The following is a 15,578-nucleotide window of genomic DNA, read 5'->3' on the forward strand; positions in this document are numbered from 1 at the left end:
CACCACATTTGGGCTCCTTGAACACTGAGGACATGTGAAGGGGAGTACAAAGGTTCATTCACTTCTAACATGGGGTGCCATTGTTCATGTGCCAGCACTTCCTTTACTGTGAAGAGAAATAAAAGCAACCAACAAAACCCCACCCTGAACTGAGTGGGAGTTACAGAAACAAGGGCGATGAAAATGAGCTTTGGAAAGCAATGACTTCCTAGGTGTAGTTGTGAAATTCTGGAGACCTCTGTGTCTGGCATCTCTTTGGAGGAAGGAAAGAGTTCCCAAAGCAGTGGATGGGCAATGAGCAACACATAAGCAAAGTAGTAGAAGCTGTGTCTCCTGGCTTGCCAGCTCCATACAGTTCAGAGGAATTCTAGTGATGCTAGTTTTAGAAAAATAAAAAAAAGCGATCATGGGAATAATTCAAAACCCCCCTGGATGGCTCATGCATTAGATGGATTGATTGTAAAGGTGGGAGTTCACCTAACTCACTTCTTCCCTTTTGAGCATGCCTCAGCCGTGAGGTAAGGTGGGAGCTGGGCTGCTCTCTGGCAGGAGGAAGGGTCTTGTGCCAGCCTGGAGAGCCTGTGCTCATCCCCAGGGAACAGTTCTGCCCTGCATGTGCCCCCTGCTATGAGCTGTGCTGCTGCCAGTGCCCCGTGCAGCTGTAGGGCTGCTCAGCTGTGGGGCAGGGACAGGAGCAGGAGGCTGCATGTGCAGCTGAGCCATGGCTGCAAAGCCCAGGGCTCTGGGCTCCCTGCTGTCCCAGGCCAGCCCAGAGGCCAGGCTGTTCCTGTGGGAGCTCTGTGCAAGCAGGACAGGGCTTTTCCTCTGGAGTGCTTCAAGGGTCTTCATGCCTGGAAATGTCAACTTGTGCAGCTATTTAGAAGTTTTCAGGAAGTCTCGCACACAAAATATGGAGCTTCGGCTGATTTAGGTTTGCTTTTCCGCCTCAGTTACATTTTTTGTTTCTTCTTTGCAGGGCTGACTAGGTTCATTTTTTCCAAATCTTTCCGGCTATCTCCTTCTATGCTCCTTCCCTCCGAGCCGTTGCCTCCCATACGGAAAACCTCACAGTCTTCCAACAGAAGAGAAATGTGCAGCTTTGAGAAGGAGAGTGGGAAAAATGGCAGTGGCTACGATGAAGACACCAGAGAAAGAGAGGAGCTGAAGTCAAAAGGAAAAAGGTGTAAGGTAAGGAGACCAAGCTATGTCCTGTGTGGGAGATTTTCAGTCGATGTGCTGCCGGCAGAGCTTGGAGAACTCTCCCTGTGAAGTGAGCCCAGGGAAGCAGCTGAGCCAAGGAAGAGCTCAGCTGGACACTGAGCTTCAGGATGTCTTTGCAAAGGGTGTGTGGTGCAGACTTCACATTTTCAGTGTGTAACAATAGCAGGAGAGGACTTTGAAGGGTTTCTGGGTTCTCCCTCAGCACTTCCCTTTTCATTCCCAATCCTGGCCCAAGCTGCTCCATCAGTCTGACTTGTCTTTTCCTGCCAGGTCCCCCATTTAGTCCATAGCTAAATGTCTTGGGGCATGAATGGGGACAAGACTAGTTGCTTGATGTGAACACTGTGTTCTACTCTTTGCAGGCTTCCTTGCTGTATCCCACTGAAGGGGATAAGAAGAAGGAATCACTGGGACTGCCTTTGATCCCCCCGATACGCAGGGCAGTAAGTCCCGATGTTGGCAGTGCTGCAGGGTCTCTGCAAAGCTCTCTGCAGCTGGATGTGCAAGAGTCCCAGGAGATGAGGTAAGCCAAGGTGTCTGCTGCTCCAGTGTGCTGTTCACCTCGCTCTTCCCATCTCGTGAGGTTATTTTGCACAGTCAGCTCTCCCATGTATTTAGGCAAACCTCTGTGTATTCAGCATTTGGCCCTATCTGTGGTGATCCAGCCCAATGTCAAACCCAGCACCATATGGCCCAAGAGCAGAGGTGGTGGTGGGGAAGAGGAGGCAGGGCTGAAAAGCTCCTCAAGACAGGTCCTCTTCTGGACCTGGCTGTTGATTCCCTCTGTAATGTTTGTGGTGTCATTTGGGAACTGTATTGCATGGGTCTGGATGCTGCAGATCTTTGAATACTGTGATCCTTCACTGTCAACTTCTGCAGCCACAAGAATATGATTGGACAAATATTGGCAATTGTTAAGGTGTCTGCAAATTCCAGTTCTGATTCTTTAACTTTTAAAGTCAGATGCTGTAGTTTATTTGCCAGGACATATATTTTGACAAGAAAAGTATAGTGACAATCCCCAACACAGAACTGAGTGAGGCTTACAGAAAAAAGGTTGATGGAAACTAGCTTTGGGAAACAATTACTTCATTAATGTAACTGTCAGATTCTGGAGACCATTGTGTGTTGCCAACTGTTTGAAAGAAAAGGGATCCCAAAATAAACCTAAGGTGCAAATTCTCTGTGCCTGGGCCTCGACTGTGAAATGAGATCCCAGAGAAGTTTTGGGGTACAGCTGCATAACCCAATTGATGTTTAATATTTCAATCTGGGCTTAAGATCAAAAAGAGCAATATGCTTGAGAAGAGGTACAGGACTGTAGCTGATGGAAAGATATTGGCTTGGAGAGGTGTGAGAAAATGTAGCTGTCAAGCTTATCAGAGTGGTAGCAATAATGGAGTCACAGAAGTATCACTCACGTTGAAAATCTTCTGTAGGGCTTTTAAAGTGCAATCTAAATATCCTTCCATAGCAGCTGTGTGTGAAATAGCCTTTTTCTTCTTGAAAGAGTAAGGAGGTGTAATATCATTCTCAGGAGACAGCAGTGCTCTGACCACATGGAGCACGAGACTGTCACCAGTGTAAGACACAAACAGGCAAAGTCAAGCTTTGCAGCAGTACAAAAGCAGCTGCCCTCCATAGAGACTCGTGTCTCAGCTCACCAGCTCTTGCTGCTTCAGAGGGGCTGTAGGAGCCACTTGGCTCCAAAAGGAGAGACAGCAGAACTGGGGGGTTATGATGCAAGTTGAAGAATGACTGCTGTGTTTCAGCCGGAGCTTGGCCAGCTCTGTCTGACTCCAGCAACTGAGAGCTTAAGGACAATGAATCAGCTTTGCATCTTGTTTAGTTTCTGTGTTGCATTTCCTCCTTCATCACAGTGACCAAGCTAAGAAGGTTTGCCTCCTTTCATGCTTCACACATTCCCTCCCTTCTCTTTCTATCTCCTCATCTGTTCTTTTGTCTTCCATTTTCTCAAGGTCCACACCCAGCAGCAGAAGTGAAGATGATGAATCTGAAGAAGGAGGTTGGTACAGGGCATGTCTGTCCTCAAATGACCTTAAGAATTTTGACATAGAAGTGATATTTTGAAAGCTTGGTTTAAAAATAATTATTTTCAGAATTTCTTTAAATTGATTTCAATTCCTTGATGGGCTCAGTGGACACTTGGAGAGCCCAGTCACTGGGAGTGTGCTGTGGTGGTGCAGTGAAAATTCCTCCAGTGTGAAGTGCTGAGTGGCTGGAGCTGGAGTGGTACCTTGGGGCCCTGGAAATGCAGTGCAGGAAACGGAAACATTCCTCTCCATCCAGCACTTGCCCTTCATCTCCCTGCAGCATTTCCAGTGTCACAGTTAGTAGAGAATAAGCAGAAATTGAGCATGAAATGGGAAATGTTCCCAGTTATTTGTCTTACCCTTGAAGGAGAAAACCTGTCCTTGGGGCAGTTACTGAGCTGAACCCTTTGAGATTTGAAGGAGATCCATGGACATTGACTGGTTCTGCACTGGGAGAAATAGGGAAACCTCCTCTGAGGGAAAGTCCTTGTGAAATTTCCAGTTAAGGAGAAGGAGGTTTCCAAATGGATGCAGCCTATGCGGGGTCTGAGTTTGTCATCCTCTGACAGCACAAGCCCAAAGCCACCTACGGCAGGTTCACCATGACAAATCTCTTCCCCGACTCTCTCTGCCTGGGTCAGTGCTGCAGGCTGAGGCTGCAGGAGGAGATGCCTTCTGCCTTGTCCCTCCCTGCCTGCCTTGCCTGATCCCTGACAAGTAGAATTGTGCCAGACAAAATGCAGTCTCTGGTGCATCTGTGTCAGCCAGTGCTTTCAAGTTGGAAGCCTCAATGAAAGTCAGTTGTTCCTTTGCCATCTCTGGGCATTTACTGATAGGAGAGATGAGACTTGAAGACATAATTTTGCTGCTGCAGGAAAAGGGATCAGATGTCCTGGTCCCTTTGCTCAGGGTTTATTCTGCCAAATCCTGGGTACAGCCCCTTTGGAAAGACTCCTTAATTGCTGATATGCAGCTGCAATGCTGAATGCAGTTGGGGAGAATTACTGCTCAGTATTGCTCAGGTGACATTTTTGCTGGATTGATTCTGGCCTAGAAATTACCTACCTCATCAAAGGTTGCCAGATGCTCTTTTGTAAATGAGGTCACCATTGTACTGGGATAAAGAAACACAGATTTTATCCGTGTCTTCTTTTTCTGCTCTACACTCTGCTGTATGCATTTAGGAAATACTTAATGTGTTTTAACTGCCATGATCAGAAATGTTTTGTTGCAGGTGATCTTTGCGGTGGTATTTGGCAGGAAAGAAAGCAGGGAATAAACCCCAGGGGCAGGGAATCTGAGCAAAGGGAACAGTTCTGCCCTGCATGTGCCCCCTGCAATGAGCTGTGCTGCTGCCAGTGCCCCGTGCAGCTGTAGGGCTGCTCAGCTGTGGGGCAGGGACAGGAGCAGGAGGCTGCATGTGCAGCTGAGCCATGGCTGCAAAGCCCAGGGCTCTGGGCTCCCTGCTGTCCCAGGCCAGCCCAGAGGCCAGGCTGTTCCTGTGGGAGCTCTGTGCAAGCGGGACAGGGCTTTTCCTCTGGAGTGCTTCAAGGGTCTTCATGCCTGGAAATGTCAACTTGTGCAGCTATTTAGGAGTTTTCAAGGATTTTCTCCCACAAAATATGGAGCTTCTGATGCTTTAAGTTTGCTTTGCTGCCTCAGTTACATTTTTTGTTTCTTCTTTGCAGGGCTGACTAGGTTCATTTTTTCCGAATCTTTCCGGCTATCTCCTTCTATGCTCCTTCCCTCCGAGCCGTTGCCTCCCATCCGGAAAACCTCGCAGTCTTCCAACAGAAGAGAAATGTGCAGCTTTGAGAAGGAGAGTGGGAAAAATGGCAGTGGCTACGATGAAGACACCAGAGAAAGAGAGGAGCTGAAGTCAAAAGGAAAAAGGTGTAAGGTAAGGAGACCAAGCTATGTCCTGTGTGGGAGATTTTCAGTCGATGTGCTGCCGGCAGAGCTTGGAGAACTCTCCCTGTGAAGTGAGCCCAGGGAAGCAGCTGAGCCAAGGAAGAGCTCAGCTGGACACTGAGCTTCAGGATGTCTTTGCAAAGGGTGTGTGGTGCAGACTTCACATTTTCAGTGTGTAACAATAGCAGGAGAGGACTTTGAAGGGTTTCTGGGTTCTCCCTCAGCACTTCCCTTTTCATTCCCAATCCTGGCCCAAGCTGCTCCATCAGTCTGACTTGTCTTTTCCTGCCAGGTCCCCCATTTAGTCCATAGCTAAATGTCTTGGGGCATGAATGGGGACAAGACTAGTTGCTTGATGTGAACACTGTGTTCTACTCTTTGCAGGCTTCCTTGCTGTATCCCACTGAAGGGGATAAGAAGAAGGAATCACTGGGACTGCCTTTGATCCCCCCGATACGCAGGGCAGTAAGTCCCGATGTTGGCAGTGCTGCAGGGTCTCTGCAAAGCTCTCTGCAGCTGGATGTGCAAGAGTCCCAGGAGATGAGGTAAGCCAAGGTGTCTGCTGCTCCAGTGTGCTGTTCACCTCGCTCTTCCCATCTCGTGAGGTTATTTTGCACAGTCAGCTCTCCCATGTATTTAGGCAAACCTCTGTGTATTCAGCATTTGGCCCTATCTGTGGTGATCCAGCCCAATGTCAAACCCAGCACCATATGGCCCAAGAGCAGAGGTGGTGGTGGGGAAGAGGAGGCAGGGCTGAAAAGAGCCTCAAGACAGGTCCTCTTCTGGACCTGGCTGTTGATTCCCTCTGTAATGTTTGTGGTGTCATTTGGGAACTGTATTGCATGGGTCTGGATGCTGCAGATCTTTGAATACTGTGATCCTTCACTGTCAACTTCTGCAGCCACAAGAATATGATTGGACAAATATTGGCAATTGTTGAGATGACTGCAAATTCCAGTGCTCATTGCTTTAAAGTCAGGTGCCATAGTTCATGTGCCAACACTTCTAAAATAATAATTATTTTTTTTTGAAAAATATACTGGCAATTCCCAACACAGAACTAAGTGGGTGTTACACAAACAACGGCAATGAAAACTAGCTTTGGGAATCAATTACTTCATAGATGTAACTGTCAGATTCTGGAGATCACTGTGTGCTGCCAACTGTTTGAAAGAAAAGGGATCCCGAAGGAAACATAAGGTGCAAATTCTCTGTGCCTGGATCCCCACTATGAAATGAGATACCAGAGGTGTTATGGGGTATAGATGCATAATCCAAAGATCAAAGAAGAAAAGTTGCTAGAGAGGAGTTATAGGACTATACCTGATGGAAAGATACTGGCTTGGAGAAGTGTGAGGAAATGTAGCTGTCAAGCTTATCTGAGTGGTAACAATAAAGAAGGAGTCACAGAACTATCACTCACATTGAAAATCTTCTGTAGGGCTTTTAAAGTGCAATCTAAATATCCTTCCATAGCAGCTGTGTGTGAAAAAGCCTTTTTCTTTCTGAAAGAGTAAGGAGCTGTAAAATCATTCTCAGGAGACAGCAGTGCTCTGACCACATGGAGCACGAGACTGTCACCAGTGTAAGGCAAAGTCAAGCTTTGCAGCAGTACAAAAGGAGCTGCCCTCCATAGAGACTCGTGTCTCAGCTCACCAGCTCTTGCTGCTTCAGAGAGGCTTTAGGAGTCACTTGGCTCCAAAAGGAGAGACAGAAGAACTGGGGGGCTAGGATGCAAGTTGAAGAATGACTGCTGTGTTTCAGCCGGAGCTTGGCCAGCTCTGTCTGACTCCAGCAACTGAGAGCTTAAGGACAATGAATCAGCTTTGCATCTTGTTTAGTTTCTGTGTTGCATTTCCTCCTTCATCAGAGTGACCAAGCTAAGAAGGTTTGCTTCCTTTCATGCTTCACACATTCCCTCCCTTCTCTTTCTATCTCCTCATCTGTTCTTTTGTCTTCCATTTTCTCAAGGTCCACACCCAGTAACAGAAGCGAAGATGACGACTCAGAAGAAGGAGGTTGGTACAGGGCATGTCTGTCCTCAAATGACCTTAAGAATTTTGACATAGAAGTGATATTTTGAAAGCTTGGTTTAAAAATAATTCTTTTCAGAATTTCTTTAAATTGTTTTCAATTGCTTGATGGGCTCAGTGGACACCTGAAGAGCCCAGTCACTGGGAGTGTGCTGTGGTGGTGCAGTGAAAATTCCTCCAGTGTGAAGTGCTGAGTGGCTGGAGCTGGAGTGGTACCTTGGGGCCCTGGAAATGCAGTGCAGGAAACGGAAACATTCCTCTCCATCCAGCACTTGCCCTTCATCTCCCTGCAGCATTTCCAGTGTCACAGTTAGTAGTGAAAAAGCAGGCATTTATCATGAAATGGGAAATGTTCCCAGTCCTTCTTCCTTTCTTGTCTTTGAAGGAGAAAACCTTTCCTTGGGGCACTTTCTGAGCTGAACCCTTTGGGATGTGAAGGGGATGCTTGGACATTGTCTTGTTCTGCACTGGGAGAAATAGGGAAACCTCCTTTGCAGGAAAGTCCCTGTGAAATTTGCAATTAAGGAGCAGGAGGTTTCTATACACAATCCCTGTTTTATGAGACCTCTGCAATCTGGAATCTGTCTTGCCTGTTGCCCAGCATGGTGTTTTTGAAGGCTTGAAATCTGCCAGAGATTTACACCAACCTTTCCTTCCATTCCCAGGCCTCCCACTGAGCCAAGCCAAGGGGACAGATCATCCCACCAGTCCTGGTCATATGAGTGACGAAGACCTGAGGGACAGCTCTGGAAAGGTAAAGGTTAAAGACAGGGATGAGCAGACTTCCTTTCCTTATTGCTTGGCCCCAAATGTCACTGATAATCATAATCTCCTACTCCTGGGGGATGGGGATTCTCCTGGGAATATATTTGACAGTTAAAGAGCAATTGTGTGGCTTCTACCAGTGGTGAAAAGGTGACTGATTTGGAGATGGTGCTAAGGTCATGCCAGAAGCATTCTTTAGGTGCCAAGGTCATTTTAGAGAAGTTCTGAATGGCAGAGCAAGCTGCAGACTTGTGAATGTGTGCAAATTGCACCCTCAGGAGCAGAGAAGCAAAGATTGTAATGTTAAGCGTAAGCAAGGCTGAAAAATAAAATGAGAGTTTGATTTTTCATAGTAACCTTTCTGGCTGTATCTCACAGCCCTCTCTTTTTCACTTTTTCTGCTCATTAATATCAATATTTCTGGAAATTGTTTTCACGTGAGTCCTTTGCTTGAGGTCCTTCAGAGACCTTTAGAGCTGAGCTCTTCAGAAGCCAGGAAGTGAGAAACAGCTGCCATTCCTGGCCCTGAGTGTTAAGCAAGAGCAATTACCCCTCCTTGCTGCGTATTTATTGCACATGGTTTTTATTCTGCTGCCATGGCCTGTAGGAACTGAACTGCCTGCTCTCTGGTCATGTGAGCTCTTCACCTGTCTTGGAGCACTCGTATGACTTTGGTGCTTCAAGCAGGGCTTCCTGTCATAGGTTGCAGTTGGGGCAGTGTAAGGTTGTGGCCCTAAAGTCTTCCACCTCCTTGTGTGTAATTGCCAAGATGAGGGTAGAAGACATTCTTCTGAAACACTTGGGATGAATATGGAGCTGCATTAAAGACTGTGGCACTCTATGGACCCTGTGCTCCTGATGAGATGTTGTGTCTGGTTTGGGTATCTTTGCTTACATCTGTGATGTATTTCCTTTGCAACTAGATCCGTCCTGCATTGTGCAAGTTGGCTCAAAAGAACTTAGAGCGGAAGAAAATGGAGCTGTTGGAGAAAGAGCTCAAGAGAAGGAGACAAACAGAAACATCCTTGCAGCTGCCTCCACAGACAGCTGACCCTGAGGATGCAGAAGAAGCAAGTAAGTGCAGACTACACCTGTGGTCCTTTTTGACCGCTTGCTTGCCCTTTGCACGGTGCTGCAGTCAGGCTGTTCTGCTTGCATCTGAGTGGAAGCTTGAAGAGGAGTTCTTCCCCCTCCCCCACAAAAAATACAGAGGCATGTATGGCCTCACTGACTCAGTAACAGAATATCAGCTTCCCACCTTCATCTCCAAAGTCTTTCAGAGTAGAGAATCGTGTCTTGCAAAGTTGACTGGGGCTTCAGACTCTCTCCTGGAGAGCAGCCTGCAGGGAAGGGGAGTCCAGAAGAAGGCTTCTCAGCCATGGTGGAACTGAGAGGAAACAAAATTCAATTCCTTCTAATGAAAACACCAGAGATCCTTCTCCTGCCACAGCCTGCTGAGGAGCTGGCACTGTAGAGCTGTGCTGAAGCCCCGAGCCAGTGCTTCTGTTGTAGCCCCAGGAGCAAGGAGCGTTCCTGACTGAATCCTGGCTGAGGGGCTCTGACTGCAGTGCTGTGTGTGCTGCCCCCAGGGTGGCAGCAGGGACCTTAGGAGGCAGCACTCAGCCCGAGGGCATCACTCAAGGCTATCTGCACTTTCATTTGGTAACTTCCCCAGCCAGAAACAGGAAAACAAAAGCAAAGCAATACTGTGTTTTCCTTCTTTCTTAGGGGAAGCATCACTGCAATTTGGTTTTAAACTAGAAGAGGGTAGATTCAGATTAGATTCTAGGGGGAATGTTTTTATAATGAAGGGGACGAAGCACTGGAAGGGTTGGCTCACAGAAGCTGCTGTTGTTGATCCATTCTTGAAGGTGTTCAAAGCCAATTTACATGGGGCTCTGAGGAATCTCATCTAGATGAAGATGTCCCTGCTCACAGGGGTTGGACTAGATGGTGCTTAGAGGTGCCTTCCAAGCCAAACTCTTCTAGGATTCCTTGATACTGTGATCACTGTGCCATGTTAGCATGCCACTGTTATACTTGAAGTTCTTTGGGATAACAAAGAGCTGTTACCCAAGTCCAGCAAGTTTTCTGGCCCTTTCCATCGTCACCCTGTGCAGCAGCCTCCACTTACAAGCTCCTCTTTGGTCTCCCCACAGGCTTTAGCCTACCGCCTGTCGATGGCACAGCTTCCAGTGTGCGGAGAAAATACCCTGGTAGTGCCTTGAAGGAGAAGGTCTTGAGGAAGCAGAACAACATGCCCTCACTGCCCAATATGCCCATCATCCATGGGATTGGCAGCTTCCCACGCAACTCCTCAGGTAAGCCTGCTCTGAGGCAGCTTTTTCCCCCACGGGTTTTTCCTTGCCCAAGGGGCACAAACTGCCACCTGCCTCACCCAGCACAGCTGGGATCTTGGGTCCATAGCCTGTCCTGAGAATGAACAGCAAATGTACTTCTGAGTTAGTCCAGCTCTGCAGTAGTGGAGCAGTTGGTTCTTAGAGATCCATTGCAAAGTTGAGCTGAATAAAGTAGTGGTAAAGGCCTAAGCTCTGGCTTTTGCTCCTCCTGATAATCCAAACCACAGCACTGGTGCAAGAGGCAGCTTAAACTGCAGGGATGAGCTGTGGGGCAGTGTGCCAGGGTGTGCTCACTGGGCACCTACGAGTACCACCACGATCAGTTGTCCACTCACCATCTCATCCCTCTGCCTGTGCTGCTGTCCGGCTCTGCAGACAGCTTTCCTGCTATCCCAGCAAGGGCTGTCTCTGCGTGGCAGTCAGCAGCTTGGTGCAGTCGTGCTGCTGCTCCCAGAAGTGCCCAGTGGCTCCTCACTGCTGCCATCCCACAGCCTGCAGTGCCAAGAGGGAACAAGCAGTGCCTCCTGTGTCACCCCAGCCAAATACAGTGGCCGTATGTAGCAGGTGACAGCCGGGAGGGGCTGCCTGGTGCTCCCAGGCTGTTTGCTGCCTGCAGTAAATACCCAGCAGATAGTCCCTAGTGGCTCTTGTCTCTCCCTTGTGGGTAGAGTGCCTGTGCTAGCATTCCAGGTAGGGTGAGATAAGAAGAAAGGAGCTAGGAATGATACTTGGAATGTTCCTTTCTAGAGGTGCTACTTCCATGTTGAGAATTGACCAGAACTAGCCTGACGTGGCTCTCCATTCATAGTGAATCTAGATGTGTATGTCCACACACTTCTGCAGTGACATCACTGATGTCAGTGTCTGGGGTACATCAGTGACATCCACATTAGCCCCTGTCTGAATATTTTTGATGTTATGGCATACTTTGTGAGAACAGGCAAGGTAGCACAGAAACTCTGCAGAGTCTAGAGAAGTTCATCTAGATTCTGTTCAGTGTTGATAGTCCATCATTGTAGACAGCTCTGATGTTTTCATCTACACATTAGGAAATGAGCTATTGAGAGCATGACATGAAATTTTGGTTGCACAGTGCTTTTGATGACAATTGGGTTTCATAAGACATGCATTTATCATCTGATTTTTCTAATACCTTGTACATTTTTTTCCATACCAAAACATCGAATTAAGGCAAAGCCTGGACACCTGATTATCAAGAGCATGTGTCTGGCAACAATTTGCTGCTGTATTTGCATATTTTTATCCTCAGTTTGCATTTGGAAGGCTGTCTAGACTGGAAATGGCATTTTTCCACAAATGAAGGCTTAGGCACTGCTGAGTTCACAAACACATCCATTTGATGACAAAGAAATTTCACTTCAGCATCTTTGAAATACAGCCAGTGTGTTCCTCTGAAAGGGCAAAGACTCATGAGGCTTGGAAAGAACAAAATCCATAAAGTACTCCCTGGGCAACAGTAGGCTACAATGTATGTGCAGTCAGCTGTCTGCTGTCTAGAAGATTTGAAGGCAATGGGAAGAGAGGCGCTGTCAGGAGTGAAGGGTCAGGTATCGCTGCTCCCTGGTAGCTGCTCCGTGGGGATTCAGCCGGGCCCAGCAGGGCTGGGTTGTTCAGGCTGGGCTTGGTGCTGTGGCGAGGCAGCTGCAGGTCTTTCCTCAGGGAGTTGCAGAGTGCCTCTGTCGTCGGGGCTGGGGGAAATCAGGGCGCTGAGACAAGAGAGGCAGCTGAGGGGTTCCCTCCTGGGCTAGCAAGTCCTGCTGGTGGGTGCTGTCTGGCAGGCAGTGGGAGCTCTGCGGCCTCAGGAAGCTGCCGCTGCCTGTGGTAGCTGTGGCACTTGGCAGCTGCGCTGTGTGGGCAGCTGTCAGCTTTAGCCTGGAGCTGTGCCCAGCTGGGGGGGCTGGGAGAAAGCAAGCAGCCCAAGGAGCCAGGCAGCAGGGAAGTGTCTGTCCCAGTGCCACTTTGTCCCACACGGAAGCCTGGCTGGGAGATGGGGCTGCAGGCCGCTCCATGGCGGGGTGCCTTGCCCGGGGCTGCAGCGCTCATGGCTGACCCTCTCCTCACAGTGACCTCGCAGACGGCCTCTGGGGCCAAGCGTCGAGAGGAGCCGCTGCGTGGGAACTGGCAGAAGGACACAGCCACTTGTGACCCACAGCAGGCCTTGCTCAAGGCACTGTCCTTGCTGGGCAGCGATGACTGGTAAGAAAGGCCCCGTTCACTCTGTCTCCCTCTTAGCGTTAAGGTAGCTCAGAAGTGGATCTTGCTAGTGCCTCTGAGCCCCGACAGCCCAGAGGGCCAAGGGGCACCAGTGAAACCACTGCAGAGCCGTGAGAGGATAAAGATTTGACAGCAGCCTTTTCTTGGCCTTGTTCTGCAGCAGTGCTCCAGCTGCAGCAGGTCCCTGCTGTTTGCTCGCTTTGCCTGCTGCTCCATGGAGCTGCAGAGGAAATCTTGAGGGAAGAGAGAAAGCTGTGGGACAAGATGATTTGCTGGCTGAAGGATGTGGAAGCAGGATGGCTGCACTTTTGAGTGTAGAGATTTGGGTGCCTTGGAGCACTGGTCCAGTGGGACTGAGTAAGATTTCTTCTCTCTGGTCCCACTGCTGTCAGCAATGGCAGCTGACAGGGTCTCCCTGGGACCTCCTGCTGTGAATGCCAGAAGCAGCTCCAGGGAGTTCCTCTTCCTGAGAAATGGCCTCACTTGTGCTTTCAAGTCCCTCAGCCTGTCATTACTCCTGAAGGTCTCATGGCAGAAGAGAAGGAAAAAGAAATATAATCCTCTAGGAATCTTGCACTTTTGGAATTTAACTTTTTCCTTCAAATTTTACTTCTCACTGCATCATATTGGCCTGAGATACTTGGTTATAACTCACATCATGTCCCAGAATTTGACACAGACCGAAGGAGGCCCAGAGGTGGTAACCTGACGGATGTTGGGAGGTATTGGTTGTCTTTTTGATGTCTGGGTTAGCATCCACTCACTGGTGGATGCTTCATTCACATGGAGATAAGGACTCCACTCAAACTGGTATAAACATGAAAAATCTGCCACAATGCATCTCCTTGTGCAGTCACTTTTGCTTTGCCCTTTCTCTTCTGCTTTCTCTTCCCCATTTCTCCTTGGTGCCCTGTGAGGTGCAGAGATCCTCTGGAGGTGTGGGGGGGTCTGGGTGACACTCAGGGGTTCCTGTGGGATCAATCACCAGCCCTGTGCTGCAGCCCTGATGCCTCACAAACCTGCCTGTAGCTGAGGGCCTGCACAAAGCAGGTGCTGGGAGATGGAGTTGTTTGCACCTTTTAAATAACATATTGCTCTTGTGGGGGTTGTTTTAGGTAGCGGGCTTTGCCAGAGTTTTAGCTGTTCTTGCCCAGTTGTGCAATCTTCTGGGACATCCTGCTGCTTTTTTGGGCAAGGAGGAAAAGAAGTGGAGTGGATGAGAGACAGGCCTGGATTGCAGAGTGGAAAGTCAGCTCCAGAGTGCCAGTGCAGTCTCTTACTGCTGAACTGCCTGCTGGGGCTGGTAAAGAAGGAAAAAGCCCCAGTAACAGCCCCATAGGACTGTGTCTCAGGGGCAGGAACAGGGAGGTGACAGGAAACAGCAGCTTGGTTTGGTCTCACAGCTTCTAAGAAGCAGTGAAACACGGATTTCATGGGCCAGAGGTTTCAGAAAGGCTGTCTTGTAAAATGGCCACAAATGAAGACTCTGAAACTCCACTCTTTGCCTCTTGGATTTGTGTGTGCTTTTGACAGCCACAGAATCCTGTGGCCACGAGTTCCTGAAGTGCTCCTTGAAAAGCACCTCCCACTGAGGTCCCACTGAGCTGCCAGCCTGGTCATTTCAGAGGGTTCAGGCCTAGTTCTTGGGTGGAGAGAAAAACCAATCTTTTTGGGACTTGCCTTTCAGGGAGCTGAAGGAGAAGGCGCTCTCCAGCATCGCACAGCTGGCTGGGTCCCATTCAGAAGTCTTGCTTTGTAGACTTCGTGAAGTTTGCCTGGCAGTTACCAGTGAGGTGAGAACATTCTTCTGAATTGTCCCCCATACCTCATACATGGTGTGTAGAGCAGATATGTGCATGTTCATGTCCATGTGTGCTCAGGGATTGCCTTCATTTCTGTTTCTAGACCTTGTATTTCTAATGTCTCTCAGCTAGGATCAGTGTGTGCATGTAGCTGTATTTCCTGGTAGGTTGGCTGTCTGACACTCATCTTTGAGTGAGGTGTCATTGTAACGCAAGGTGCAAATGCACAAACTGAGACATTAATTATGTTATTTTCCAGTGTCCTAATCTCTGCCTGAGCTGTAATTCAACACTGCCAATTAGTCTGTAGACTTGAGCCTGTGCTTTCCATTTCTTGGCTAAGTCCTTCAACTAATAGTGTTGCTTTTTTGAACAGGAGCACATGATTCTTTTGTCTTTATGACTTGTGCCTTATTGTTTGCTAGCAGCGCTTGTTTAATTTGTTTATTTCCGAATAAATGGGCCTAAAATCAAAGGGGGACATGATAGAAGAGTTAATTGAAATGATTTGTTTTTAGGCCTGCTGTCAGCAGGTCTGAGGCCAGAAACTGGTGCCAGACTAAGTGCCTTTGTGTGCCTATGCTCTCCTGCTCTTATTGTGCTTTCATCTTCCCCTGGACACAGTGGGACGTGTTGTCATTTCCAGGGACTGTTGTCTAAGGCCACTGGTTTTCTTTTCAAGGTGATTCTTATGTTTCTCTCATCACTTCCCCAGGTGACCAACCTCCGCTCAAAGGTGTCCTGTGCTGCAATCGTCACTCTTGGAGAGCTCTTTGCAGCCTTGAAGAAGGACATGGACTCCGAGGTGGATGAGATTGCTCAGGTCCTGCTCCCAGTGGTTTGGAATTCCCCAGAGTTTCTGGAGAAAGCAGCCAATCAGACCCTGGGGATCATGGTGGAGAACGTGACTCCTGCACGAGCACTGGCTGCTCTCATGGACAGGGGAGCCAAGTAGGTTCTTCTGCTTCTAGTGATCTTCTTCACCTTCTAGTGTGTGCGTGGGGGAAGGGATGAGAGACAGAATGGGAATGGTGGGAGGGAAGGCTCCTGCATCCTGCATCTTCTGTGAAGTCAGGGACTTCATTCCCCCATCAACCTCGCTTCTTTCCTCTTGTCACCTGTTTCTGCCCTCCTGCAGCCTATAAGTTCACAGAATCACAGAGCTGTAGAATATGGGGAGTTGGAAGGGGCCCATCA

At 48.6% G+C, this 15,578-nt stretch overlaps 1 protein-coding gene across 5 annotated transcripts in view; it reads left to right on the forward strand.

Moving 5' to 3' along the window:
- Positions 1-15,578, forward strand: part of LOC111942001 (uncharacterized) — a 235,442-nt gene that overhangs the window by 207,904 nt on the left and 11,960 nt on the right. For 4 of the 5 annotated variants that reach the window (XM_086878881.1, XM_086878880.1, XM_086878882.1 and 1 more), the window contains 12 exons: positions 977-1,188; positions 1,584-1,744; positions 3,201-3,247; positions 4,964-5,175; positions 5,571-5,731; positions 7,158-7,204; positions 7,885-7,973; positions 8,908-9,058; positions 10,144-10,305; positions 12,429-12,561; positions 14,267-14,372; positions 15,097-15,332. In XM_086878881.1, the coding sequence (XP_086735007.1) occupies positions 977-1,188; positions 1,584-1,744; positions 3,201-3,247; positions 4,964-5,175; positions 5,571-5,731; positions 7,158-7,204; positions 7,885-7,973; positions 8,908-9,058; positions 10,144-10,305; positions 12,429-12,561; positions 14,267-14,372; positions 15,097-15,332 (1,717 nt within the window). The remainder of the gene's footprint in view (positions 1-976; positions 1,189-1,583; positions 1,745-3,200; positions 3,248-4,963; positions 5,176-5,570; positions 5,732-7,157; positions 7,205-7,884; positions 7,974-8,907; positions 9,059-10,143; positions 10,306-12,428; positions 12,562-14,266; positions 14,373-15,096; positions 15,333-15,578) is intronic. The other variant, XM_086878884.1, reaches the window with a different exon arrangement.

The sequence above is a fragment of the Cyanistes caeruleus genome, chromosome 2 (assembly GCF_971803275.1).
Source record: "Cyanistes caeruleus chromosome 2, bCyaCae1.hap1.1, whole genome shotgun sequence".
Classification (NCBI taxonomy): Eukaryota; Metazoa; Chordata; class Aves; order Passeriformes; family Paridae; genus Cyanistes; species Cyanistes caeruleus.